The sequence below is a fragment of the Fibroporia radiculosa genome (assembly GCF_000313525.1).
Source record: "Fibroporia radiculosa TFFH 294 genomic supercontigs, scaffold2537, whole genome shotgun sequence".
Classification (NCBI taxonomy): Eukaryota; Fungi; Basidiomycota; class Agaricomycetes; order Polyporales; family Fibroporiaceae; genus Fibroporia; species Fibroporia radiculosa.
The window spans coordinates 64,943-90,126 of NW_012133354.1; the positions used below are offsets into that span (position 1 = coordinate 64,943).

A 25,184-nucleotide genomic window follows, 5' to 3' on the forward strand; every position below is an offset into this window, starting at 1 on the left:
TCAGTCGGAAGGGTTTCTCACCATATCTGAAGATCAGGTGCCTGTGCGTTTACTGGTACGTTATCGCTGTCCATGGCCGCCCCCTGGCCCACAGGCTGACCGCTAGGATGTTTGGAAAGAGAGGAGTGTGCGCCAGTCGAGGTGCAACCGACGATGATATTTAAGCAACACGGTCAATAGCGAGCACAGGTCGGTGCTTTGTTCATCTCGATTGCTAGCGCTTAGACCACCACTCATCCGCGTGCAACTGCTGACGGGCACCAAGATGCATTGTGTAGTGATATAGTGTACAGAATATGTGACTCATTAAACCCAGATGACTACAACATGTGCTCCGATATCCAACCTCAGCACTCAGCAACTGACGACCTCCTGAACGACCTCCTGGAAGATACGCCGGGCATCTTCAAACGACGTCGACTCGTCCGCACGCGATCCTCGCCTTGCCGTCCGCCACAGCCCCCAAATACCTCGGATACTGTCCCGCAGCGCCTCCATATCCATTCGCGCGCCCTCACTGCTGCTCTCAGTCGCACTATCTTCAAGCTCGATAGAGGCTTTCGTCTCACTGTGACCCGTCGACCCGTCTGAAGCCTTCCAGGCACCTCGGTCCACATCTACTGAAGCGGGCACCAGAAACTCCCCAGATCTCGTAAAGGGGACGAATAGAGATTCCTCAATCTCGTCGCTGCCACTGCTACCCCCAACAGTGGGTGAGCCCATTTCTGACTCAACCATCTCTGCTTCTTTAAATCGGACTGGGCTGGGCGAACCACTGGATCGAGCCGACACAGCTGCAAGACGTTGTGCCAGCGCACGCGGCGAAGCCGGGTCCCATCTTGAGCTCAAGTTAGGATGTCTGATGACCGAAGGAGGAATGGGAAGAGCGTCGTCGCTCGAATCATTGAAACCTGAGCGGACGGGAACAGGCAGAGGCCCCGGTGAGTGTGTGTCACCGTCGACAAATTCCGAGTAAATCGGTTGCAATCGACGCTTCGGCTGAGGCGGAGGCGAGGGCTGAGTAGAGTCAGCCGTACCTGTACGAAGGAAGCATACATTCCAAGAAAAACCGTCAATAGCCGTGGCGACTTCGTGGATAATAAACACGAAGGAAACTGACCATGTACGGACGCATAGCGGGCCCAATACGCATCTTCCGCTCCCGTCTCCGTACCTTTCACCGACGCAGACAAGTCCTTATTAAACAAAGCACTGTCGTCTTGGGAGCCGTACGCATTCCAATAATCGTCGTCGTCGTCGCTCCCATCGAGCCCATCATGATCGTATTCGTGATCAATAAGATGTACCATTGGCAAAATACGTTCGGAATCGTGATTAGACCGCTCAGACATGGTGGCATCTTGAAGATTAGCGCGACTACCTAAGGGGAAAGGCATCAAGGCAGTATCGTGGTACTTCCAGCCATTGTCTTCATCCCATTCGAACACCAATCTGACACCATCTTCGCTCCCGGGCGACAGACCAACATGTGCGTATGTCTGTTCGTCATCTGAAACATACTGGACGAGATATGTCGCAGGTTCATCGTCATCCAGAGGCCGGGGTAGGTTCTCCAGCAACTCGATGACGCGTCCACGCTGGTCTTCTGATGAAGGCCAGCATAGATAATCTACAGGATTGTCAGGGAGGAGCTGCAAAAAATGATGCCTCTGCAGTAGTGACTTGGATAGCAAGTGCGGCGGAAGAGGTTGAGTTAGCTGGGAGGGTGGTGCGATGTATTGGAGGACGACGTAGACGACACCAGGAGAGAGTGGAGAAGGGGACATCGGGGTAGACAGCAGACAGGGACGGCACAGAATTTACGTCCAATGACTTGAGGCATATATATCAGAACGCTAGAAGAGAACGCGGCTGTGATGAGGAGAGCGACCCGCGAGTCTACTTAGCGCCAGGACTGGGCTGTCGAGACACGTGACTTGCATCCATTTTTGTCTCCGGCAAGTTCCTCCTGCATGCGATGCTGCAGCCCGTCGCCAGTGCCAGTATTCCGACGGCCATCTCACTGCTCAGCTCAGCGACCCACTTCGAGTCATATTCTTCCTCTCCTCTAGACGGTATCGGCGTCGAACGTAGCCAACATGCGAGCCACTCGTCTCTTTGCTTGTCTTCTGTTGCCAGTACTGGCCGTCGCTCAGAACGTGAGTCGTAGTCCGTCTATGTCTATTTCCTCGCCTTGACATGGCCTGCTTTCTCCATCCTCCCGGCAACAGCAAACGTCCTCCCAACAGTCATCGCAACAATCTTCTCAGCAGTCGTCGCAGCAGCAGACCCCTTCCCTTTCCTTATCCGTTACAGTCGTTACGACAATCGTCCCGTCCACCGAGTACAATGTCGGTGATGTTGTCACGGATGGCAAGACAGTGACAAGTTCATTCCCCCATGTCATCAGTGTCACAGCAACGGAAACAATTACCCACACGCTAGGCGGCTCTACCAATCAGGGTAATCAGGCTGCTAAAACGACTTCCACGTCGATGCCTCCTGCATCCACTGCACCCACCAGTATTTACGGAGGAGGAAACGAGGCACCCAACGGGGCGCCAAGTCCAGGAGAGACCGGTGCGAATGGGATCTATGGCCCAAGTAACACATACGTCGCTGCGGCGTTTTCTACACGAGCGCATGCAGCCCTCACAATGATAGCGGGTTTGGTCATAGGGAGTGCGCTAGTATTGGCCTGCTAGGTGGGGGCGCATGTGGACTGGTTTCGATTGGTTGACTGTGTTGGGGGACTTTCTGCTTATCATGGACATTGTAGCAGGACAGCGACGGACTAGATACTTACTCGCAGACTTTAGGCATAGCGTAGTGTAGACCGACAGGACTTGGGAGCGCGTAGCATTCATTGATTCTCGCGTTCCTTTTTACTTTGCATGTACCTCATAATGGATTCGTACGCTCCTTACGACGACTATCCGAGTCCGCGCTGTTTTCACGGGGATCGGCATGCAGCGAAGGGCCTTCCACATTCTGCAATACGTCAAGCTTGCCCCTCGATTTCTCCAGAACTGCTCTCATCTCTGCCAGGTTCGTATATACAGACATCAGATTGGCATCAGGAGCGTGCAGCGGCCTATCATGTCGTCCTCGCTCGAAGGCGCGCTAGATCCCCCCACAAAAAAGCTCAAGACAGAAGAGGACCGTAAGGTCGGTGCATTGCTGCACTTCCCCTCGTCCCTTGTCCGGTGATATACGACTGATGACTCCTCAGGTTATTGGCACCCATAATGGGACCTTTCACTGCGATGAAGCTCTTGCGGTATTCCTTCTCAAGAGAACAAAGCTGTATGGGAATGCAGGTCGGATAGTCCCGCAAGAGTCTGGTCTTTGTACTGACTCTCTACTTGCAGACGTAACACGAACCCGAGAACCCGCGGTCCTCGAGTCCTGTTCAATCGTAGTCGACGTTGGAGGAGTCTACGACGAGGGCAAGCAGCGGTTCGATCATCACCAGCGGGGCTTTGTCGAGGTCTTTGGGCACGGATTCGTCACAAAGCTATCTTCCGCAGGATTGGTGTACAAGTACGAGCATTTCCTATCTGATTTCGAACCTGTCCATACTTACAGTTTCATAGGCACTTTGGCAAGGAAATCATCGCGAACAGACTGCACACAGCCCCTGATGATGCGAAGGTGGAGACGTTATGGCTCAAGGTGTACAAAGAATTTATCGAAGCCATTGATGGGATCGACAATGGTGTATCCCAGTACCCCAAAGATGCGAAGCAGCTATATCGCGTCCGAACCGATGTCTCCAGCCGAGTGGGGCACCTCAACCCGGCCTGGAATGAGCCTTTCGATTCTCAAACTGTCGATGTTAGCATGTTCCTCCAACGTTCGAATACGACTAAGGCTGATGTGAGAGCACAGGCAAGGTTCCTCCAAGCGTCCTCACTGGTTGGCGAAGAGTTCCTGTCGAGGCTAGACTATTACTCAAATGCCTGGCTGCCTGCACGCAATCTTGTGGCTGAAGCATTGAAGCGTAGAGATGTAGCTGATGCTTCAGGGAAGATAATTGTATTTGAACAATTCTTACCGTGGAAGGTCCGCTTCAATTCCATCGGCCTCTTCAGCTACGCTGAACTTGATTCCTCGACCACCAGGAACATCTTTTTGACCTAGAAACCGAACTACAGATTTCAGACCCGTCGCAGCCGATATATGTTCTATATCCGGATGAGAGTGGCAACAACTGGCGTGTTCAAGCGGTGCCCATCGCCCCTGACAGCTTTGAAAGCCGGAAAGCACTTCCTGAAGCGTGGAGAGGGCTGAGAGACAATGAATTGTCGCAGGTTTCGGGTGTCGATGGCGGTATATTCGTGCACGCCAGCGGGTTCATTGGTGGTGAGTGAATGTCGCTTATGAGAAGAGCAAAGCAACGACGCATATATATCTAGGCAATAAAACAAGGGAAGGTGCACTACAAATGGCAAAGCTTGCTCTTGAAATGTAATTAATAGAAGATCAATGTGGCGAGTGATCACTCAACGCATTTACCTACCTAGTGCAGAATCTCAGGCAGAGCGACTACTTAACTGACCGGGTTTCGCGTGCAAGCTCGATGTCGTTGCTCTTTGATTGGCGAGTGCCTATCAGTTCGCTATCACCAGCTTGACATCACGAAGCAGAGAGGAAGCAGTAACTTGTCTCTGTACACATGTTTACCTCATGTTTGCCATGATGCAACTCGCATGTATCCCGAATGTACTGGAGACTCGTTCCAACACTCGCCAACCTTTCTCCCCCTCGATATCTGCTCCCCTGGCTTCAGAAACGACACTCCCTATCCCGCCCCTCTATCCCTCGCCTAGCGCAACTAAGATGAGGCTTAGGCGCTCTCCACCGCGGTCGACATCTCATCCGTACTTGTTCACCCTAATGACTCTGACAGCCATGGCTGAGCTAGGACTCACCGCCTTCCTCATCAGCGCTGGGAAGGAGATTCATACGTGGGCCAGCCCAGGATACTATCCGCTGTCCGTAGCTTCCCGAGCAGTCGTACCGCAGTTACGCTGATGCACCTTATTTCGTCCGACACGACAGTCTAGTTCTCCTCTGCTTTGAGGCTGCATGGACGGTCCTCTTCGCGGGAGCATATATATTGTGGGTTGTGGACGGCGCGGTCCACCTGCTGGCCAACGTTGCAAGTTCAGTCATTTGGCTCCTTCTCACCTCAGTCCTCTGGGTATGTCGGAGCGAATGCTCAAAGATGCATGAATTAATGCGTGATGCTTACCTGTGGCAGGGTGCGGCTGCTGGACTGATGCATAGTTCGCGCACCAGTGGGAGCTGCCCCGACCGCACATCGCTTTCGCGGTTCGTCCCCGAAAGGGTTCCATCTCGCCCACCATATGAGCTGAGCGTATCACCTTCAAGCAGGTGCCGTCAGACCCTGACAGTAGAGGCGCTCGGCTGGACCGAGTTCGCGCTCTGTTGCCTTACCTTGGGCGCGACCCTTGTGTGGCTACGAACTGGCTGGGTAAAGCGAGGCTACGTTCGGGATTCACGGACGTACGTTTAGATAGACCCAGCCGACTGTTTTGCGTTCGAATCGTTCGAATCATGTTGATAACGACCTTTGTACCATTTCACTGTGTGCATCTCTCATTCTCATGATGATTATTGATATAGCTTGTCCCAGATGTGTCTTGTTTTGACTAGATGTCAAATTAGATTTGATGAACTATTGCATACGAACATGAGTGTGGTATGGAAGAGTCTATCGCAGCTTAAGCAAAAGAACTAAGCACAGGCACATGTCACCGGAATGTGGAGCCCTGTGTGTCGGAGGGGGAGGAAGTATGCGGTCTAGTGCAATGTGCACTCACTGAATGGAGATGTTTGATACATCGTAATACATTTGAGGAACAGCACAGGGAACTAATACCGGTGGTGCACTAGCAAGAAAAAGATATCACCGTGTAGAACCAATCCGAGCTCGAGTGTTTGGCACTCATTCGGTCCATGATCCGCTGAAGAAAGCACATATAGCTAGGCATGCCAAATGCAGAACGACCGCGTTGCAACCTTGGAGAGTGCTGGACTAGTATACACCGTGCTGGATACCAGTGGTCCGCTGGTCTTCTAGCGCAACCTGTGCAATATGCATGTCAAAAGTTTGAATCATCGACCATCAGCTTTCGCAAAAATCGAGCGCAAGGTGCTGGATGTTCGGGACACATCCTCACCACACTCTGGGGCACATCCTCACACAGTGCCGTACGGCTTCTATCTGCCATTGACCATGCCACAACACCGTGTTTCAGAGCTTGAGAGTCCCGGAGCAAGAGTGTCTCGTAGAACAGAATTCTCAAGGAACACCAGCGAAGATGGTCATGGAAGCGCAGGATGAACGGCTGCAATCCGCAGTACAGTAGATGATACTGAATGCGAGATGGCCACCTCGGAAAATAAATCACTGACTCTAGTAGCCCAAGCCGCTGTGATAGCAAATATGTGCACCAGCGGAGAATGAGTGGGTGAACCAATTGAATACTCACGATGCCGTCTTCGAAATTCGATTGAAGTCGCTACTCGGCTTTGAAAACGTCGTCTGAAACCCATTCTACTATTAGATATACTGAACCACTCGGACAGGCAAATAATTTGGACATAACAGAACTGAGAGCGCTGAGCGGGCTTGATGCAAGCTCGACTCGAAGGTGACGAAGACCAAGTTCGGGCGCCCGCCAAGAATTTTCGCTCATCATCCAGACGGCCTCAAGGTCGTGCATCTTGTTCGTGCTCCCGTCATCTTGAGAAGGTGAAGTGGAACATTGAGGCGACGGTCACCTTGCCTTGAGCGAAATCGCCTGTAGCGACCGCGCGGTAGAAGTTGTGGCAGTGGATGGAGTAGGCGAAGGGCGTGCTCGAGTTCTGTTAAATTGCCGGTAAGTAGTCACACATTTGCACGAAGATATTACAGAAGATCGTCGCTCACGCCTGCCGCGAGCTGGCGTTGGTCTTATTACTATCCAAGACAGAGCACGGCGGCCTCAGACACCCCATCATGTCCCGTATCCTGAGGCGCCCCTCCGCTTCATCTGACCCGACGGACGACCTCACACCAGCACAGAAGCGCATGTACGCTTCTGAGAAGCTCACGAACTTCCGAACTATCGCGAAACTGTGCGCAACGCAGTCCACTTACACCCTGACTTCCCTCGATCTCGCGTCTGCCGACTTGTACGTCCGGCTTGCAGAATTCAAACAGTTTGTCATGATGTCGTCTTGCGCTCTTTCGCCGCAAATCGTGTACGCGAACCTTGGGATACTGATGCAATCCAAGTTTCCGCTTGAAGGATTCGACGCGATACCGGGCACAAGCCTTGTGGATGCTTTCCTTGGCACCGTTGCGGACGTCCCCGGCATAGTCGTCTATCGTGGGCACATTGAGCAGCTCGTAGTCGGGTTCTCGTCCACCGCTACCATCAAGCAGGCGCTGTACGACATGTATGCAATCAAACAGCCATATCTTTACGAAAAGGGCCCTTGCATACATGCAGGGTTCTGGAAAATGTATGAGGGCTGCCGATCAGAGGTACTCCGTATTGTCCATAGGAGCCTCCAAAGACATCGTGTGCGGGAGCTAGCCATTGTAGGGCACAGCATGGGGGGTGCCCTGAGCTACTTATTCGCTCTGGACGTATTGTCAGGGCGATGTGCCCTACCATCGGGAACAGTACTGACAGTAGCTACTTTTGGCTGCCCCAGAATCGGAGACGCCGCTCTATCAGACTATTGGCAAGATTTGGTGAATGCGTACCAGGCCACAAATGGGAAAGGTTCCGTGAAGGAGTACTGCGTGAAGACCTTGAATGACGGTAACAGTCACAGTACAACCGGGACGAGCGATCGGCACTGACCACAAGTGCACTTTGAACAGGAGTTCCCTCGCTCCCGTCGGTCAGCTGGGGGTATAAACATCTCACGCGGACGCCGTTGTACTTCCATCATGGCCGCCTGTTCAATGTGCCTTCTTCAGAATGCGAACACGGCGTGTTTTCCGTTGCGGATGATGCATTGGACCGGACACGAAGACCGGAGCACCCGAGAGGGGGACATAATTATTACAACGGGGTGGACGCGGAGAGGGTGATCCGACGGATATATTGGATGGCCAAATTGTCGAAAGGCACGACTGGCTGGGAAGAGGCGTACTTGGCCAAGATTACTGAGATTGAACAAGCGTGGCAAGAGGACGGGGGTGTTGCGCCGCGAGATGTGATATAGAAAGAGCATGGAAGTATGTATTGTCGGACTATGTTGGGCGTGAGCGTGACCGCCGTCTGTGTTTCATGAATGAGCTGGTGGAGTGGTTGTGTCGAATGTAGAGACGACGATTAGGAGCAGCACAGACGAGCCGAGCCGAAGGCCGAAGGAGATAAGATGCTGAGTGGTAACTTATCTGATATGTAAGCGGGGCCGAGTCGGGCGACTCGGCTTATCTGATAAAAGGAGCTCCGCCATCTGCAGTCTCCCCAACATTTCTTGCCGCCGTCACATTCAGCCTTGCTCCCGGCCAGCCTCGCCTCGCCTCCCCTTCACCCTCACGACCTCCCTTATATTCTTCCCCCTTCCCTTTCCCCCTTCCTCGCCATCCAACATGTCCCGCATCTCCTCCGGCCGCACCCGCAATGTCGACCACCGTGTCACCTCCGAAGAGGAAACACTCACCTCCGACGATGACCTCGAGCCCTTGCGGCTCTTGCCAGCGGGTGGTCGTCCGTCCCCTGCCCGAGCCTACTTCATCCGGGCCCTCGCTCTCCTGTGTGCGTGCTCCCTTAGCGTAGGGAGCCATTAGTCAGTCTCCTCGCTCGTCGGCCGGAGCTATACTCACCCACTAGCAGTGCATCCTATATCCTGGGCCCGCTCAAGTCACGATTGTCACGAGAAATGGGCACGAATAACACTGAATTTTCCCTTCTCATTTCCGCATTCTCGCTCAACAGCACCTGGACACCGCTCGTGGGCGGTCTGCTCGCGAGCAGGTTCGGAACCACGACCACAAGTATCCTTGCCACCGGAGTGATCTTCCTCGGTTCGTGCCCCATCCTCCACGCTATCTCCGCTTACTCATCCCCGTCATAGGCCAAGCACTGCTTCTTTTTGGCAATCTTACCGACAGCATTCGCTTGATGACCTTCGGCATGTGGGTGTATGGTCTTGGTGTTAGCCCGCTCGCTGTTGTACAGGAGACGATCATCGTACGATTCTTCAAGTCCCATGGCCTCGGAGTTTCGCTCGCACTGGGCCTGGTTGCCGGTAAAGGTGCATCCTTCGTATCCGCTCGGACCTCTTATCCCCTCTCGGAACGCTTCGGCCCTCATGCCCCCTTCTATGCGTCGACCATCCTAACCGCTGCTTCGTTTCTCGTGAACATAATCTATGTCTGCGCATCAAAGTGGCTGGTCCGCGGCGCGGGCGCGGAATTAGAGGCTTCAGATCTGGAAGATGAGGCCCAGAACAATAGGCGCATCTGTTTGTCGGAAGCCGAGGCCATCAAGAAGGTAGCCAAAAAGCGCATGGTGTATTTGCGCGATATCACAAAACTAGGCGATGTATTTTGGGCGTAAGTTGGATTTCTTTGAGGATGCCTAAGTGTTGCTATAACGCTTCATCAGTTACATCGGGCTCAACATTCTTTGCGGGGCGATATGGGCCCCTTTCACTCACCTGGGCGCGTACGTGTATCTCCGTTGCGATAATTAGCAGAGGCTATTAATAACCAATATACAGCAACATTATGGAGAGACGATACAAATTAAGCGAAAGAGATGCAAGCGTCAAGGGCTCTTACTTGTTGGCAGGAAGTATTGTTCTCTATCCCATCGTGAGTTGCATGCTCGTTCGAAAATATGTCCCTCATCGACTATTCGCAGGTTGGATTCCTTGTAGATCGTGTCAAACATCGCGGATTTGTCATGTACCTACTTACCACATCTGCTGTCCTCACTCTCCTGTCGTATCTCTGGCTCGCCTTGCCCCCCGGATGGACTGGTACGGCGGTTCCTGCGATCGTGGCTTTCGCTAGCGGGCATGGATTCGCGCCTTGTAAGCATACTTCAGTATCTTAATGATTTCCATGAGCTCACCTTGTCATTTTCACAGTACTCCTAGTGGTGATTGTCCCCAGGCTCGTACCTGCCAAGTATGTTTCGACAACACTTGGCGCCCACAAGGCTTTGGAGCAAGTTGGTTCGACCGCATTCCAGACCTTGGCAGGAGTAGCTCTTGATATTACCCGCAAAAAGTCGGGAAACCCGAATACGCCACAGGTTGGCGACAAGAAAGACATTCAATACCTACTGAACGCTTTCCTATTCCTCAATGTACTCCAGCTTGCAGCGGTCGTTGGCCTTAATCGACTTGATCGCCGAGAGAGACGCAATGCTGCACAACGTACATTGCCATCGACCACTGAGGATGAGGTTGTCGTCACAAACCACACCAAGAACGGCCAGTCTCCCAAGTCTGAAGCTTCTCTTGGCGCTGGTATATGGCCGATCTCTCAGATCGGCGGTCCTGCACCGTTGTGCGACTTGGGAGATGCATGCTGTCGCGCATCTACCTCCGATGCCGCATTGAGTGTGCCTCTTCTACGAGACACCTCTCGCACACCATCTTACCTTATGTTCCCTCGCCCTCGACGCAGTGATTCCGTCTCATCGAAGGTGCCAAGATCGAGAGCCGTATTGCAGCGGGGGAGGGCGTTTGCGGCGCTGTCGGCGATGCTTATCGTCTTCGCGTGGGTCCTATTCCTGGGAACGGCATATTTGAAGTTGCGCTCGAAGGAGGAGAGGGGCAGCACGGGCATTTCTTTGATGACTTCATGAACTTGACGACTGTGAGAGTGACAGGATATTTCTGCTATCTATAGTTTATCTGTGTATCAATAGGCATCTCACTCATAGATATATCTAATTGCATTATCCATTTATAACATGTCAGTATAGTGCGAGGAGCCGAGGATGTGCATAAATAACTTAGCACTGCAGTATGTCATGAGATAGTTCAAATCAACTCTGAGACTCCTTGTAGAAGTGCTCGTGAGGCATATCATTGCAGCTCCTTATAGTATTGTTCTATGTACTATTCCTGACTTAGCGCGCCCATAGCTCGTCTCTCGAACACGAGGCCACTGGCCCACGAACTTGAAGTCAAGGTCAACACAAGATCAAAAATTGAGCTTCTCTGAGTTCTCCTCAGGGTTAAGAACAAATGCTTTGGGAAATGTGAATACGCTAGATTATCGAGGGGGAAATAAGATATTCGTCGCAACGGCACAGCGGATGCCGATGAACGCTGACGTGGGGGACGCTTCTCATGTCAACAGTACTGAACGGGAAAAGACCAACGTTTCTATTTGAAATAACGAGTCGCATAGGTCTTGTAGCCCTAACCCCATATCCAAGCCCTAACCCAGAAACATTCCCACGCACTCTGCACGAGCTTGGAGATATCGCCAATTCTCTGAGGATCATCAACAGCGCCGACACCCTCTCCAAGACCTCAAGCCTCAGCAGGTAAGCTCCCAATCTGCTCTTAGAAGGTACCTTGCCGTGCAATGGACGAGGATTCCTGCTCGAAAGACGATTTGAACAGGTAGAAAGTGATGGATTGAGTCGTCCATGGTTGGATGGTACCGAGGAATGCGGCAGGGTTTGGTGGGCAGAGCGCTGACTGCATTCTTTTTCCAAGCCCACAACATGGGTGCCTACAAGTATATCGGTGAGCTGTACAAAAAGAAGCAGTCGGATGTCCTTCGTTTCCTTCTCCGTGTGAGGTGAGCATGCTCTATTTCGCGACGACAGACGTCTTTTGACATGAACGACTTTGTGGAGGTGCTGGGAGTACCGCCAGCTGAACGTCATCCACCGTGCTTCCCGTCCTTCGCGTCCTGACAAGGCCCGCCGGTTGGGCTATAAGGCTAAGCAAGGCTATGTTATCTATCGCGTGCGAGTCCGCAGGGGTAATCGCAAGAAACACGTCCCCAAGGGTATGTTTCAGGCGGATTGTTGTACTCGTCTTGTTCTCATCCTCCTCCTGTACCCCGCGATACGTAGGTGCTACCTACGGCAAACCTGTTCGTCAAGGTGTCAACCACATCAAGCCGCAGCGTGGTTTGAGAAGCGTTGCGGAGGAGCGTGTTGGCAGGCGATGCGGAAACTTGCGTGTGCTTAACTCCTACTGGGTGAACCAGGACGGTGTTTACAAGTACTACGAGGTCATTCTCGTTGATCCCAATCACAAGGCCGTGCGTAATGACTTCTTACTGCGTGTGGTGTCGGCTCACCCGTAATTCGCAATGACAGATCCGTCGTGACGCCAGAATCAACTGGATCACGAAGCCCGTCCACAAGCGTCGCGAGACTCGTGGCCTTACCAGCATTGGCAAACAGGTTCGTTCAATCATCGTAAATGCCTATTTTCGTGGACCCTGATGTCCAATTGTTTGCCAGAATCGCGGACTGGGCAAGGGTAACCGCCACAACCATACTACGGGCTGGGCGACCTGGAAGAAGCACAACACGCTCAGCCTTCGTCGTTACCGGTGATTTACCGCTGTACTTTTGTCGTGTTATCTGTCCTACGTATCCAGTGTCCATGCCTTTCATGCTTGTTATGGATGTATGCCTTTGCAACCAAAACAGATGGTATCCGATCATGTTTCCTGATTCGGCTTCTTACGCTCGCCTGTCTCCACAACGTGTGCTTACCGCCTATGCGATCACTCCGGCTACCCCCTCCAGTCAGGGATGCTACGATATTCTGCTACCACCACTGAAGCGGAATAGACAGTGTTTGTTGGCCGGTGAAACCAGAAAGTGAAGTCAATGACACAACTCATGTTCTGACAATGACCTCGACGGGATTCCTGCTTTGCCGTCTGGGCGCTTCTCAATTGAGCAGCTGTTGCTGCGGGTCTCTATTCTTACCCTCTTCTTGCTTTCTAACTCCTGCCTCGTTCTGGGGCGTCGGAAGGTGTCTGAACTGCCGGCGTCACTGACAGCACGGAATAACAGAACACATGTTCTAGCCTGATCCTTGAAAATACATCGCATGCTCAGAGAATTCTCCGGCCATCCCTACTGCTTGTATCTCACATTGGATCGCGCAATTTCCAGCTCACGCTCATGTTCTCTGGATTGCCACTGACGCTTCTATCTCTGCTTGCCACTCACGTCGCCCGATACATTTCCCCTGCTGCTACGCATCCTAGAGTGATTGCTCTCTGGTTTCTGCTTCTGACCGGATTGGCGCACGCCGCGCACCTCGATACCCGGTCGTCTAGCACTGGTGTTCAGTCATACCCTAATGGGAGCACATTTGTCTGGACGGTAGAGGATACCTACAAAGGACCTGACTTCTTCAAGTGAGTGCCCGACCTACGTAATATCCAAATTCCCCGATTTGAAAACGTCGCTAGCTACTTTCATTTCTACACGGGCCCAGATCCCACAAAGTGCGTCGCGCCAGCTCTTCTGAATTTATGTAACGTCTGACCATTATTTAGTGGCCTGGTCAAGTATGTCGTGACTATTATTTGCGCTGTATAAACTTAAATATGTCCATTGCTCAGCTACACTGATCAGGAGACAGCCTTTGCGGACGGTCTAGCGTATGTGACTTCCGATAACATCGTTGTCATGAAGGGCGACAACACTACATGGCTAGCGGAGGGCGAGAATCGGAATAGGTATGTGCTCGTCATATTGATGCTCAGCTTTACGTTAACAGTGGCCGTCGTACAGTGTGCGTGTATCGAGCTACAAGCAATACAACACTGGTAAGCGTTTTCGGTACAAATTTATGGCTCTTTCTACAATTGCATTGCCTGACGCAGGTCTGTTTATTCTGGATCTCGATATGGCGCCTTGGGGTTGCGGTATGTTGGTGTAACAACAATGTGTACGATCGCTTGCTTAGGTGCTGCGTCTATAGCTGTGTGGCCTGCATGGTGGACGCTCGGTGGTGGCGAATGGCCATACGTACGTTCTTGTTTGTCTCTTTCTTGAGGAGATGACAACTGTTCGTCACACACAGACGGGAGAGATTGATATCATTGAAGGTGTTCACGACAATGAACACAATCAAGTGACGTGGCACACTGGTCCCAGTACGTATTGTATTTCATCATTTTCAAGAAATTCTCATCCCTCATGTCCGCCAGATTGTAATTTGACACAGAATGCCACTTTCACTGGTACCATCGTCGTACGTAGGATGTATGCTCATTGATCAGTAACCTATTCATATTTCATTAATAGGAGACGAACGGACAGCCCGATCTAGATTGCGACGGGAACACGAATAATAACGCTGGTTGTGGAGTTGTGGAATGGAGCCGTGCATCCTATGGTCCCATATTTGATCAGCAAGGAGGTGGAATATTTGCCATGATGTGGGATCTCTCGGGCATCGGTGTCTGTAAGTTCTACAAGACGCATGCATGGCGGAGACTCCAACCTTATCGTCTGTGCAGGGTCATTCTACCGTGCAGCCATCCCTCAGGATGTCCTAGATGGCCAGCCAACGCCCTCGACTTGGGGTGAACCCGTCGCATTTCTGGAACCAGCCGAATGCAATCCGTTAACGAACTTCATCAACCATTCTATCGTATTTGGTGAGGCTTGCTATTTTCCAGCACACATTACGCACACTTATGCTTTCGATCTTGTAGATATCACTTTCTGCGGTATGGATGATGTGTTTCCGGCATTGATACGATCTAATCCATTTTTCATTGTCTGGTTGTAGGGGATTGGGCTGGCAACTCTTACGCCACCTCCGGCTGTCCTGGGACGTGTCCAGAACGCTTGCTTGATCCGAGTAATTTTGATGTATGCGTCAACACTCCGTTTTTTTTCACTAATCCCACTGATTCTACTGCCGTCAGAATGCATCCTGGAGGATCAATACTCTGACTGTGTACAGACAACAAACTTTAGATGGAGAAGTTACTACTTCGGCTGGCCAGCGGAGGGAGTTACATTGGACACTTGCCTTGGGAGCTGCCATTATGGCCGGGTTAGCTCTGACATAAAGGGCACCCCCGGAGTTGCAGATTGCGGATCTACAGACTATATAATGACACAACGACTTTCTGCGATGCACGAGCTAAATCATGGAATATCTTTTTTGCATGATGACAGACAATGATTTACAATTATACCACATACCACGAACCTCACGTCATAACTTGAATTTCCACACCCTGTCTTCTACATTGCCATCGGATTGGAGATTGCACTCCTCACCCGGCTCGGCGAAACTCGCTCGGATCGGTGTCACACTGACCCACCCTTGTGCAATTGCCCACCCGTCGGAACCCACGGGTAAACTTGACAAGGGCGGATTGATGAGATTGGTCATGTCGGGGGCAAACCTGAATGATAATGTCCCTACGTTCCTCGAAATCGGGCGGTCAGAAGGAGCAACTGCACTGTCCGGGCTCTTGCCTCCGGAGTTGCCGTCAGACGAATCGGGCCCAGCGGGAGACATAGCTTCAGATGCGGATGCAGCAGCCTCTCGGGATATGTGCGCTTTGAAAAGTCGCCCATACGAATTCCGCCAGATCCGTGTCCAGCATATCTTCAGATTCTCTTCGCTAAGGAGACCGTGAATCATGGGGATGTTGATGTTGTACAGATCCACCTCGCCGTTGCGCAGGCCGCCTGCATCTTCACCCCAATTCTCCCAGAGGTGGTTGATAATCTTTGCACCGAGCCGGTGCGCAGGCTCGTGGAGAATTGTGGGTGTCGGATGAAGCACTGTGCCATACGAAAGGGCGACAGATCGCGTCTTGGATAAACTAGATGACAATGCAGCACCGATGGTGCCAGAAGATAATGCAAAAGCGGCTGTTATAGTGAACAAAATCAGGCCCTCTCTAGGAGATAGCTTGAAGTGGCTTACAAGAGCTGTTTCGACCGAGATTAGGGCCTGAAATCTAATACCAAGCAGCATTGGACTTCAGGAACGAGAAGATGAACGAGAAGAACATACAAGAATATCGATCTCCCCGCGATAGAGATTATGTAGGGCTATGTTGGCACAGGTAGCCGGTGTCTAAGTCTGTTGGTGAGAAAGGGATTTGCTTAAGGATGAGATGGTACAAACACCATCTAGTAGTATCCACTCCGCGATCTCTCCATCTCTCAAGCCCCTTGACTCTACAGATGTCTCGCCAAAACCGTCTGGTAAAATTATATCGTGACCGAAAACGCCCAGAGACGGAACACACTCACCATGATCTGTGGGGTAATAGTATCGACCATTTATGATGTCTTTGATCTGATATGCCTTGCCTAGATCATTCGGGATTGGAATGTGAGACTACCGACCAGCAGGTAAGCACGTTGGCCACGACGCACCGATCCATGATTTCTGGGAGCTAGGTATAACGACGCTCACATTCCAACCTCTCAAGAAGGTCAAGACAAACGTTAAAACACTGTAAGTGGCCGTTGACGTACCAAGGTCTCTGGTCAGGTGTCGGAAAAGGCCATAAATGTAAGGTGAATCAGGACCAGGAGGTCCGTCATCATTCTAGGTCCAGTGCTCAGCAATGAAAGGTCACTCGACGCAAGGGGAAACGGGTACTTGCGGTCAGAAGGACTCTTGGTGGCCGAGACTGAGACATGGAGAACGTCGCGGTTGGTACGCAGGAGGGTGAGAAATGATTCAGGAATGCCGCCGAGCGCCAACAAACGGTCTACCGCATGCTATAGCAAAACATCCTTGTCAGGTCCCTGCACGGGTACACCAGATATCGGACTAAAACGGGAAGTCCTGTCGGCTACGACGATAACGATGGTACATCGCTGTCGGACTGAGGGGTGCACGCGATGAGAGGCCCGCCGTCGACGACGAGCTCGAGAGTTTGGGATTGCCACCGATGGCAACGACTCCAGGGGCGGAATCACGTGGTGTGCAACAGCGCCAGAGCGAGCAGTGCGTTGGATGGCAACTTGGTCGTCGCGCAAGCTCCAGCTCTGAGCTTGAACTGGCTTCATCTACTCCTCCGTCTCCCGTCGGCACGCCTGCGACACACCCTCTATCACCGGCTCTTCAGCTCCTCTCCGCATCTCCCTGCTGGCCCCCTATTATAATGATTTCACGACCAAGCTCGGCATCATGAAAAACCCTCAGCTCGACCTTCCTGAGATCCCCTCGCTGCCGCCCCTTGAGCTCTCGACTTCGCCGTCCCCACCATCCAGTATTTTTCGCCACTCAAGAGATTCACTCTTCAGACGCTCATCGCCGTCTCCGCTCGCATCGCAGGTCACTTCTGCTCCTTCTCGGACCTCTCCAGGCGAGGATCCAAATGGAATCCCTGCAACCATTCTCAGCGAGGATTTGCTACACCCGCCGTCGCCCACCTCGGTGACGACCCCCTCCGCTCTCAGGAAATCTCTTTCTGTGGATTCTTTCGTCAAGTCCAAACAGTCTCCCATTGGCCAAGTAACACGAACCAGTCGAGGTCAAACTATGTCTTCCCACCGTATCCCGCCACAAGAGCTCCGACAGCGTGCTATCGCTCCATCACACCCCGTAGATCAGGCCTCTGGCTCGTCTCGTATATCCCTCCGGGAGCGCGATAAGCGTGTCGTGCCTCCGCCCCCACCCTCTTCACGAAGTCGGGCCACAAGTATCAGTACCAATGTCGATGAGCGTGAGGGCTCCTCATTTTTCGATGAATCCGACGTGGAGCGCTCGGAAAATATATCTAGACGCTCACGAAAAAGCAAAACCACTTCGCGCCAGTTTGTGTTGCCTCCGGGCGAGCTCGGTCTCCCATCGAGGCTACAAGCCATGAGTTCTTCTCCAAATATGAACTCAACTCCTCCGCCTGCGCCTATCGTCCCTGTTCGGAGCAGTAGTTTGAATCACAGGTCGGCAAAGAACAAGGCTTCTATGTCTGTTGATACCCATATACCCCCAGTAAGTCTCCTGTTACAACTCTTCTGAGCAATGATTGAGTCTCCTTGTATGTAGTCTCCACATTTATCTCAGCCTACCATCGCTGTAATAGGATCGGCAGGATGTGGCAAGTCGACCATTACACGCAAGGGGTTGAAGAACTACGAAATATCTGAATCCATCATGACGCATATTTTCCCCCAGGAGATGGATTTAGACTACAATGTAGCTCTCCCATGTGAGTAGACTTGTGCTGTGCCACTCATGCGTGACTGACTACGCGCGCAAAGGCACCTTCCTGAGATGGCGCCTTTCTTCTGGTCCCGATGCAACGAGTCGATCAGTTGAGGCCTCCATTCGGGTTGCGGAACTAGACATTGCTATTTTTAGGCGCGCTCGTAACGACGAAGAACTGTGGCAACAGGAGCAGTTGTTTGATGGCTTCATATTTTGCTATGATTCAACACGAGAAGATTCATTCGCCCAAATTGCGGACTGTCTTCGTAAGTTTTTCAACCGTGGGGCGTACTTTTGCTGATATCGTAAGCTTCTTGTACAGGTGATATTGCTTACATGAATTTGCCGACAGTAGTTGTGGCGTGTAAATCGGACCTGGAGTTTGAAAGACGTGTAGACCCAGGACGTGCCTTTGCAAACCTGCAGCAGTACGATGTTGGTCTCGTAGAAGTCACCGTCGCGAATCTTGATGGTCGAGATAAAATACGACGTGCGTTCGAGTGGCTTGTGAGAGCAATCAAGCATGACCTACGTAGGTGTTCTCTTTCACTAAGTTCCTCTTGCTCCTGGTATCTATTCAAAACGTCTTGGAACAGCGCGTAGTGATCGTGATGGATATCAGAACCCTGCCTCACCCTCCATGCTTGGGTCTGCACCGCCTTGGGATGTATCTCGTGCCTCGTCTGCCACACCTACCGCTGCGTCGGCGACATCCTATATACCACCTTCTCACTCAGCACATGCCCCACTGGAAACACAGACATACACTGACACACCTCCGCAATCCGAGTCACAGTTACAAATCAGTACCCCAATGCCTAATCATACATTCCGACTACCGTCTGTAAATACTGCTACGACATCACGAATCCCCTCAACGCCAACCTCCCCAACTCGCGCGCGCTCAACCAGCGACTTGCTCTCCGAACACGAGAAATCGAAACGTGAAGAGCGAGAGCAGTACTCAGTGGGACGTAGTGCGGCGCTGAGTTCGTCGAATGTACGGAGTCGTAGCTCGCTAAATGCCTTAGCATCAATAAGTGGGTCGGGAGATGGATTGCAGATCTCAGATGATCCTCATGAAGCAGCAAGAGAAGCGTCTGCTAGAGAGTCGTGAGTTATATTACTGATGGTATCATGCCGCCGTTAAGTGTGTCAACTAGACGTGTTCCTCCATGGCTGACGCTTGAAGAGCTTTTGAATAAAATGCTTTTCATGGCTGTGAGCGACGATGGTATGTCTACCACCGATCTTGCATAGTGTTTCGACCGTGCTGACTGGTATAGATCCACTATATGTGACGCATTTCCTCTTAACTTATCGACGATTTGCAACGCCCCGAAGCATCCTTCTTGCCATGCAGAAGCGAATTCGTGCATTAGATCAGCCTTCAGGCGATCCTATGTTCGCGTGTTACGCTCAGATGAGGCTAGTGGACATTTTTCATTTCGTGAAGTATTTCTCATGGATTAATGTATCATGATACAGGATATGTCTGCTACTCGACCAGTGGATCCATGCATACCCTAACGACTTTGCAGTGCCGAATACATCAGGTGCTCTCATAGCGCTAGTCAAGTCCGTTGTGACGAAGTCGCACCTTGTACACTATGGCACAGATTTTCTTCCTTTCTTAGATACATTGGCGGACCTCAAGGACCGTGACCAGACTTGGGCACTCAAGATTGAGGAAGAGAGTGATGACTCGTCGTGGCTATCCGAAGAAGATGGATATCGACCCATTGACACAGAATCTCCGGCCTCTAGTAACTCTTCTCGTCAGCCTCTTCACCGCAATTCAAGTGCCACACCTCCAGCTCAGCCGTCAATGACACGGGATCGTAAATCGAGCCTTCCTCTTACCGCCAAAGCGCTTGCGATGGGGCAAAGCATGCTTTCACCAACGAATTCAGATGGAACGGATCAGACTCCAAAGCAGGTTCTCAGACGGCTCGTTCAAGTGAGCGAAGAAGTACAGAAATGTGCCATTAAAGATATTGTAAACGAGATTACGCGCATTGAGGTCAAATTCTTCCTCGACATCAAGGTGTGATAATTTGACGGTACACAAGTGTCTTTGCAGAGATCTAGGTCATGCAAGCTAGCCAATGAGAAGCTGAAGAATGCGGAAAGTTTCGCGCTGATTGGCTGGCTAGTGACCTAGATTGCTGCAAATACATTGTAATGCTGGTATTTGTAGAGTGATCGCTCTGGCTGATATGTATTAATTGAAGCCTCGGCATTGGTTGCAACACGTGCTTGCCCAGGGCAAGAAGGACCCAGAGACGGATCCGATTGCGAAGTATAATCACGTTTCCAATCATATAGCCGACTGGTATGTGTCACTTCTCCGACAGTGAATAGCGTGGTTTATACCTGAATCAAGGGTCGTTTCGCTCATTTTATGCCACGATAAAGCGAAGGCACGAGCTCGACAAATAGAAAAGTTTGTGCAGGTAGCCCACGAACTACGGGTCATACACAACTATTCTGCTTTGCGCGCGGTTATTGCCGGTATCAACAGTGCGACGTTTGAAGGAGACGAGTCTCTAGATATTGTCCGGGGTCGCTCGCAGGAGACATGGAAAATTTTCCAATCTTACGATCAACTTCTGCGAGCCGTGCGATCACATCAGAAGTATCGCATGGCTCTCAAGAACACCAAGGGTCCTTGCATACCAGCATTGTAAGTATCCACCCGCTGAGTGACGACAACAGCTTAACGTCGGTTTCTGTGCAGAGAGATCCACCTCTCTGATCTTATACGCGCGCACGAAGGCAACACGGATTATCACGATGAGGATCCCACCAAGATACATTGGGCCAAGTTCAATATGATGGCTAGGTTTATCGACGTCATCTGCCAGTGCCAGGAGAGATGTCGCACTCATGACGAACCTGCGTATATGTCCGATGACCTTAGACCACCACCGGAATACTTGCTCTTCAAGAATGCACATATGCTTATGGATATTGATGTGCGTAGTTTTGTTAGTGAAAGCACGTTTCATTGAGCTGACATGCACCGTTGCCCCCATTAGATGCAACGTTCTCGTATAGCGCCTCCGGAATCAGATGTGGCTGGTGATACCTTCAGACCTATCATTCCGCGGACATATTCTAGGGACCCACATCAGCCAAGAGACCCTGCATATCTACGCAAGATTGCATTCTGGTAAATCGTATCTACTCAGTCGCTGTCTGCTCCCTAGTTGCTGGCTTGCTTTCATCGTGCTGTATCTATTGTACTTACTTGGATTTGTACTCATTATCGTCGAAGATGCTATGCTTGTTTTGGTTGGTGCTACTTTAGAACCCACCGTCAAAGCCTCAATTGACGTAATGGTGACTCGAATACTCAAGAACCACAGCTTTGAAGAGCAAGCAAGCGCGTCAATTACGACACCACTATCTACCACGCATTAGTGGATTCAAAGTGCAAGTTCCATTATCATTTTCTCAGCTGAACGTTACGATGGATATCCTCCCGCTCGCTCTTCGATTGCCATCAAGATGTAGCACGGCGTATCGCTCTCTCTACGACTTGTGGTTGCGACTTTGCCGTGCGCTTTTAGGTGTGTCGGGAGTAGCGGCGCGATCGAATCTGCAAGCTGATCTTCGCTATACTCCCGTGTTCGGCCAGTCTCGTTGGCTATGTGATATGGTATCCGGCCCGTAAAGCGACGATAATCAGATTTCTTTCTTTCGCTCGCAATCCTTGCATTATGCGTACCGGCTTCACTGATGTAGATGTTAACCAGCGCTCCCACAGATCGGCGATGCGTCTCTCAACAGAAGGATGGGTTCAGAAGAGAAAGAGTTGTAGAAGTGTACCTATGCTCGTGTGCTGAATGTATATCTCAGTGCCATTTGGACGAGTTGGAACTTGTTGGTACCGCCGCTGCGCGATCGACGATCGGACAATAATCACGTGCATGGATCTCAGATCACTTAGTCTTGAATTTTCGACTGCGAACTTGGCTCTACGACTACTCAGACTGCCTGCCTCTCCTCTGACTTGTACTTTCCGCTGCTCACGTCGCTGGTTTGCCATGTCTCGGGTAGACGACTTTGTAATGACTCTCGACTCCGACGTCGAGGACGACTCACTTCCCCCCTCAAAACCCGGCAAGCCTTCTCAGTCTTCGAATGCGGAAGATGCGCTCCTCAACCCCGACTTTATCTTTGACGTGTCGGGAGATCCATACACAGACTTTATAGACGACCATGTAGATTTGAAGGACCTTGTCAAGAGCGGATCTAAGCCCGTACGCTTCCCTCGCGTCCGTGCTTTATGGATATAGGCGGCTCATCGTTTGAAGGAACCGTTGTCTGTAGATGATATTATAGAAAGACGAAAGCTCAAATCGCACGCCAGAAAACGCCAAAGATCTGTAGCAGAGGATGAAGAAATCGACAACTCTGACTCATCCAGCCAAGCAGGACAGAATGACGAGGACAGTGACGAAGAGGACACCTTCGCCAACCCTGTGGAGAGTGGGGAGGAAGAAGATCCTTTGGCGACGTCAGACGAGGAGGATTTGAGTGAAGGCGGTGTAGGAGAGGAGGAATCTGATGAAGATGCTTCTTCGTCCTCTGACGAGTCTGAAGAAGAAACCAAAGCTGAGAAGGAACGAAAAGCTGCATTCTTTGCCTCGGATTCAGCTGCTTCCGAAGAGCATACCTCATTCCTCTCCATGAATCTATCAAGACCGATTATCAAGTCGATCACAGCGCTTGGTTTCAACAAGCCTACACCCATCCAAGCCGCGACCATTCCTGTCGCTTTGCTCGGTAAAGACATCGTCGGAAATGCTGTCACAGGATCAGGAAAGACGGCAGCCTTCATCATTCCTATGCTAGAGCGACTGCTATACCGCGACCGGGGCAAGAAGGCTGCAGCCACAAGATGCCTTGTCCTCGTACCGACTAGGGAGCTAGGAGTGCAGTGTTTCGAAGTTGGTACTAAACTAGCTGCTCATACAGATATTCGATTCAGTCTCGTTGTTGGTGCGTTTGCCTATCACATCTGTCTTCATGAATCTTATCGCTTTTACCAGGGGGCCTTTCTGTGAAAACCCAGGAAGCAACTCTTCGTACTCGTCCGGATGTCGTCATCGCTACTCCAGGGCGGTTGATTGACCATCTCCGAAATTCTCCAGCCTTTACTCTAGATGCACTCGATATACTCGTTCTAGATGAGGCTGACAGGATGCTGTCAGATGGGTTTGCAGACGAACTGACCGAGATCATCAAGTCATGTCCTATGTCGCGTCAGACGATGTTATTCTCAGCAACAATGACGGATTCGGTGGACGAACTTGTGAGGATGTCACTCGACAAACCTGTACGTCTGTTTGTGGATCCCAAGCGAAGCACGGCCAGTGGGTTGGTGCAAGAATTTGTACGAGTCCGAGCCGGAAAGGAAAGCGAGCGTTCAGCATTGCTTGTCACGCTCTGTAAGAGAACGTTCAAGTCAAGAGCCATCATTTTCTTCCGTAGCAAAAAACTTGCACATCAGATGCGCATAGTGTTCAGACTGTTGGACATGAAGGCTGACGAATTGCACGGCGATCTGAGCCAGGAGCAGGTTAGCCCGTTCATGGAGTCGTGGTCGTTGCGCTTACACTGTTGATTGCAGCGATTGAAAGCCTTGCAGCAGTTCAGGGATGGAGCAGTTGACTTTCTCATGGCAACAGATTTAGCGTCGCGTGGTCTGGATATCAAGGGTATTGAGACAGTGATCAACTATGACATGCCCTCTCAACTCGCTCAATACCTTCACCGGGTTGGGCGAACAGCCCGTGCAGGCAAGAAAGGCCGGTAAGCATTAGTGATGCAGCGGTGGTACGAGTATGTTATCCTTATCGTCTGGAATGTTTAGTTCCGTTACACTCGTCGGCGAAGCGGATCGCAAGATGCTCAAGGCTTCAATCAAACATGCCATGGCTGAGGATTCGGTCCGACATCGTCAAATTCCACCAGAAGCGGTTGCCAAGTGGTCTGCCAAACTCGATGACATGAAGAAAGAAATTGCTGAAGTGCTTCAAGAAGAGAAAGAAGAAAAACAGGTACGATTCCTATCACGCACTGCATATTCCTGATGGGTTGCTGATTTAGTATATACAGCTTCGTCAGGCAGAAATGGAGGTGAAAAAGGGACAAAACATGATTGAGCATGAAGCGGAGATATTCTCACGTCCGGCCAGGACATGGTTCCAAACTGGTAAGGAAAAAGCGAAGGCTGAAGGTTGGTTCTTCTACTCGCGCAGCCAATCCACTGCTCAGAACCATCGTAGCCTTGAGCAAGGAGCAATATGAGACTGGTACTCATTCCACAAAGAAGGGCAAAGAGAAGGCACCTGAAGACAAGGTGAGACGTTGCGCTGAGCCATATGCGGAAAGATCACTAATTGACCTGTGTTAAAGCCTAAGAGAGAGAAATACGCTGGACTGTCAAGAAAAGCAAAACGTCGAAAGATGGCTATGGAGGAGGACGACGCGGCGGGAGAAAGCGGCGCCATTCGTGCGGCCGTTCGTTCAGCAAAAAAGGCAGCTAGACCTGCGAAGATCGGGCAGCCGGAGAGGCGAGACGTATCCCTGAACAAAAAGAAAGAAAAAGCGAAGGAAAGAAAAAAGAGAGGCAAGGCTTCCATGCGGATTGGCGGTGCGTTTGAGAAAGATTTCGGACAACGCGCTGTCAAGGAGGGTGTGCGGTCAAAGAAAGGAGATGCTATCGGTGGAATGAAAAAGAAAGGTGCCAAGCGGAAAGTGAAGTAGATGATTGTCTGACTCTGATTTCATTGCGGGCCCTATCGAGAAATGTGACAATCAGTGTGCGGAGGTGTGACACCACAACGCGTGACGCGACGCGACGCGAGTGTTCAAACACGATCCACATTTTGAAATCTGACTTCCCTACTGGCATTTTACCATTCGACCCTCCGCTCACTATCACCATCCGTCGTCGCACTGACTTGACCCGATCCAATTTGCTTACC

The 25,184-nt window shown here is 51.2% G+C and overlaps 10 protein-coding genes across 10 annotated transcripts; 8 read left to right on the forward strand and 2 right to left on the reverse strand.

Moving 5' to 3' along the window:
• Positions 1–354: 354 nt before the first annotated feature.
• On the reverse strand, positions 355–1,787 carry FIBRA_04036 (uncharacterized protein; the record flags this gene model as incomplete). The annotated part of the gene is made up of 2 exons (XM_012325856.1): positions 355–1,037; positions 1,121–1,787. 2 exons carry the CDS (start codon positions 1,785–1,787, stop codon positions 355–357), a joined length of 1,350 nt encoding a protein of 449 aa, XP_012181246.1.
• Positions 1,788–2,099: 312 nt separating this feature from the next.
• FIBRA_04037 (uncharacterized protein) lies at positions 2,100–2,705 on the forward strand (the record flags this gene model as incomplete). Its single annotated transcript, XM_012325857.1, has 2 exons — positions 2,100–2,159; positions 2,232–2,705. The coding sequence occupies 2 exons, from the start codon at positions 2,100–2,102 to the stop codon at positions 2,703–2,705; spliced, it is 534 nt and encodes a 177-aa protein (XP_012181247.1).
• Positions 2,706–3,099: 394 nt separating this feature from the next.
• Positions 3,100–5,542, forward strand: FIBRA_04038 (uncharacterized protein; the record flags this gene model as incomplete). Its single annotated transcript, XM_012325858.1, has 8 exons — positions 3,100–3,168; positions 3,233–3,320; positions 3,372–3,543; positions 3,597–4,065; positions 4,125–4,365; positions 4,913–4,997; positions 5,065–5,206; positions 5,267–5,542. 8 exons carry the CDS (start codon positions 3,100–3,102, stop codon positions 5,540–5,542), a joined length of 1,542 nt encoding a protein of 513 aa, XP_012181248.1.
• Positions 5,543–7,030: 1,488 nt separating this feature from the next.
• On the forward strand, positions 7,031–8,253 carry FIBRA_04039 (uncharacterized protein; the record flags this gene model as incomplete). The annotated part of the gene is made up of 3 exons (XM_012325859.1): positions 7,031–7,671; positions 7,735–7,844; positions 7,907–8,253. The coding sequence occupies 3 exons, from the start codon at positions 7,031–7,033 to the stop codon at positions 8,251–8,253; spliced, it is 1,098 nt and encodes a 365-aa protein (XP_012181249.1).
• Positions 8,254–8,626: 373 nt separating this feature from the next.
• FIBRA_04040 (uncharacterized protein) lies at positions 8,627–10,856 on the forward strand (the record flags this gene model as incomplete). The annotated part of the gene is made up of 7 exons (XM_012325860.1): positions 8,627–8,823; positions 8,871–9,061; positions 9,112–9,592; positions 9,645–9,704; positions 9,760–9,853; positions 9,903–10,074; positions 10,132–10,856. 7 exons carry the CDS (start codon positions 8,627–8,629, stop codon positions 10,854–10,856), a joined length of 1,920 nt encoding a protein of 639 aa, XP_012181250.1.
• Positions 10,857–11,651: 795 nt separating this feature from the next.
• On the forward strand, positions 11,652–12,578 carry FIBRA_04041 (uncharacterized protein; the record flags this gene model as incomplete). The annotated part of the gene is made up of 5 exons (XM_012325861.1): positions 11,652–11,806; positions 11,865–12,019; positions 12,087–12,277; positions 12,336–12,422; positions 12,483–12,578. 5 exons carry the CDS (start codon positions 11,652–11,654, stop codon positions 12,576–12,578), a joined length of 684 nt encoding a protein of 227 aa, XP_012181251.1.
• A 579-nt stretch (positions 12,579–13,157) lies between these two features.
• Positions 13,158–15,067, forward strand: FIBRA_04042 (uncharacterized protein; the record flags this gene model as incomplete). The annotated part of the gene is made up of 13 exons (XM_012325862.1): positions 13,158–13,396; positions 13,451–13,486; positions 13,538–13,549; positions 13,604–13,720; positions 13,776–13,909; positions 13,966–14,012; positions 14,068–14,140; positions 14,195–14,238; positions 14,292–14,451; positions 14,507–14,647; positions 14,705–14,719; positions 14,782–14,864; positions 14,921–15,067. The coding sequence occupies 13 exons, from the start codon at positions 13,158–13,160 to the stop codon at positions 15,065–15,067; spliced, it is 1,248 nt and encodes a 415-aa protein (XP_012181252.1).
• A 149-nt stretch (positions 15,068–15,216) lies between these two features.
• On the reverse strand, positions 15,217–15,990 carry FIBRA_04043 (uncharacterized protein; the record flags this gene model as incomplete). The annotated part of the gene is made up of 1 exon (XM_012325863.1): positions 15,217–15,990. One exon carries the CDS (start codon positions 15,988–15,990, stop codon positions 15,217–15,219), a length of 774 nt encoding a protein of 257 aa, XP_012181253.1.
• Positions 15,991–17,160: 1,170 nt separating this feature from the next.
• Positions 17,161–21,362, forward strand: FIBRA_04044 (uncharacterized protein; the record flags this gene model as incomplete). The annotated part of the gene is made up of 12 exons (XM_012325864.1): positions 17,161–17,967; positions 18,022–18,184; positions 18,237–18,449; positions 18,506–18,715; positions 18,780–19,296; positions 19,347–19,417; positions 19,470–19,587; positions 19,672–20,230; positions 20,418–20,518; positions 20,570–20,869; positions 20,924–21,161; positions 21,225–21,362. The coding sequence occupies 12 exons, from the start codon at positions 17,161–17,163 to the stop codon at positions 21,360–21,362; spliced, it is 3,435 nt and encodes a 1,144-aa protein (XP_012181254.1).
• An 873-nt stretch (positions 21,363–22,235) lies between these two features.
• FIBRA_04045 (uncharacterized protein) lies at positions 22,236–24,963 on the forward strand (the record flags this gene model as incomplete). The annotated part of the gene is made up of 8 exons (XM_012325865.1): positions 22,236–22,451; positions 22,506–23,193; positions 23,244–23,773; positions 23,825–24,006; positions 24,068–24,254; positions 24,313–24,433; positions 24,483–24,556; positions 24,613–24,963. The coding sequence occupies 8 exons, from the start codon at positions 22,236–22,238 to the stop codon at positions 24,961–24,963; spliced, it is 2,349 nt and encodes a 782-aa protein (XP_012181255.1).
• Positions 24,964–25,184: the final 221 nt, after the last annotated feature.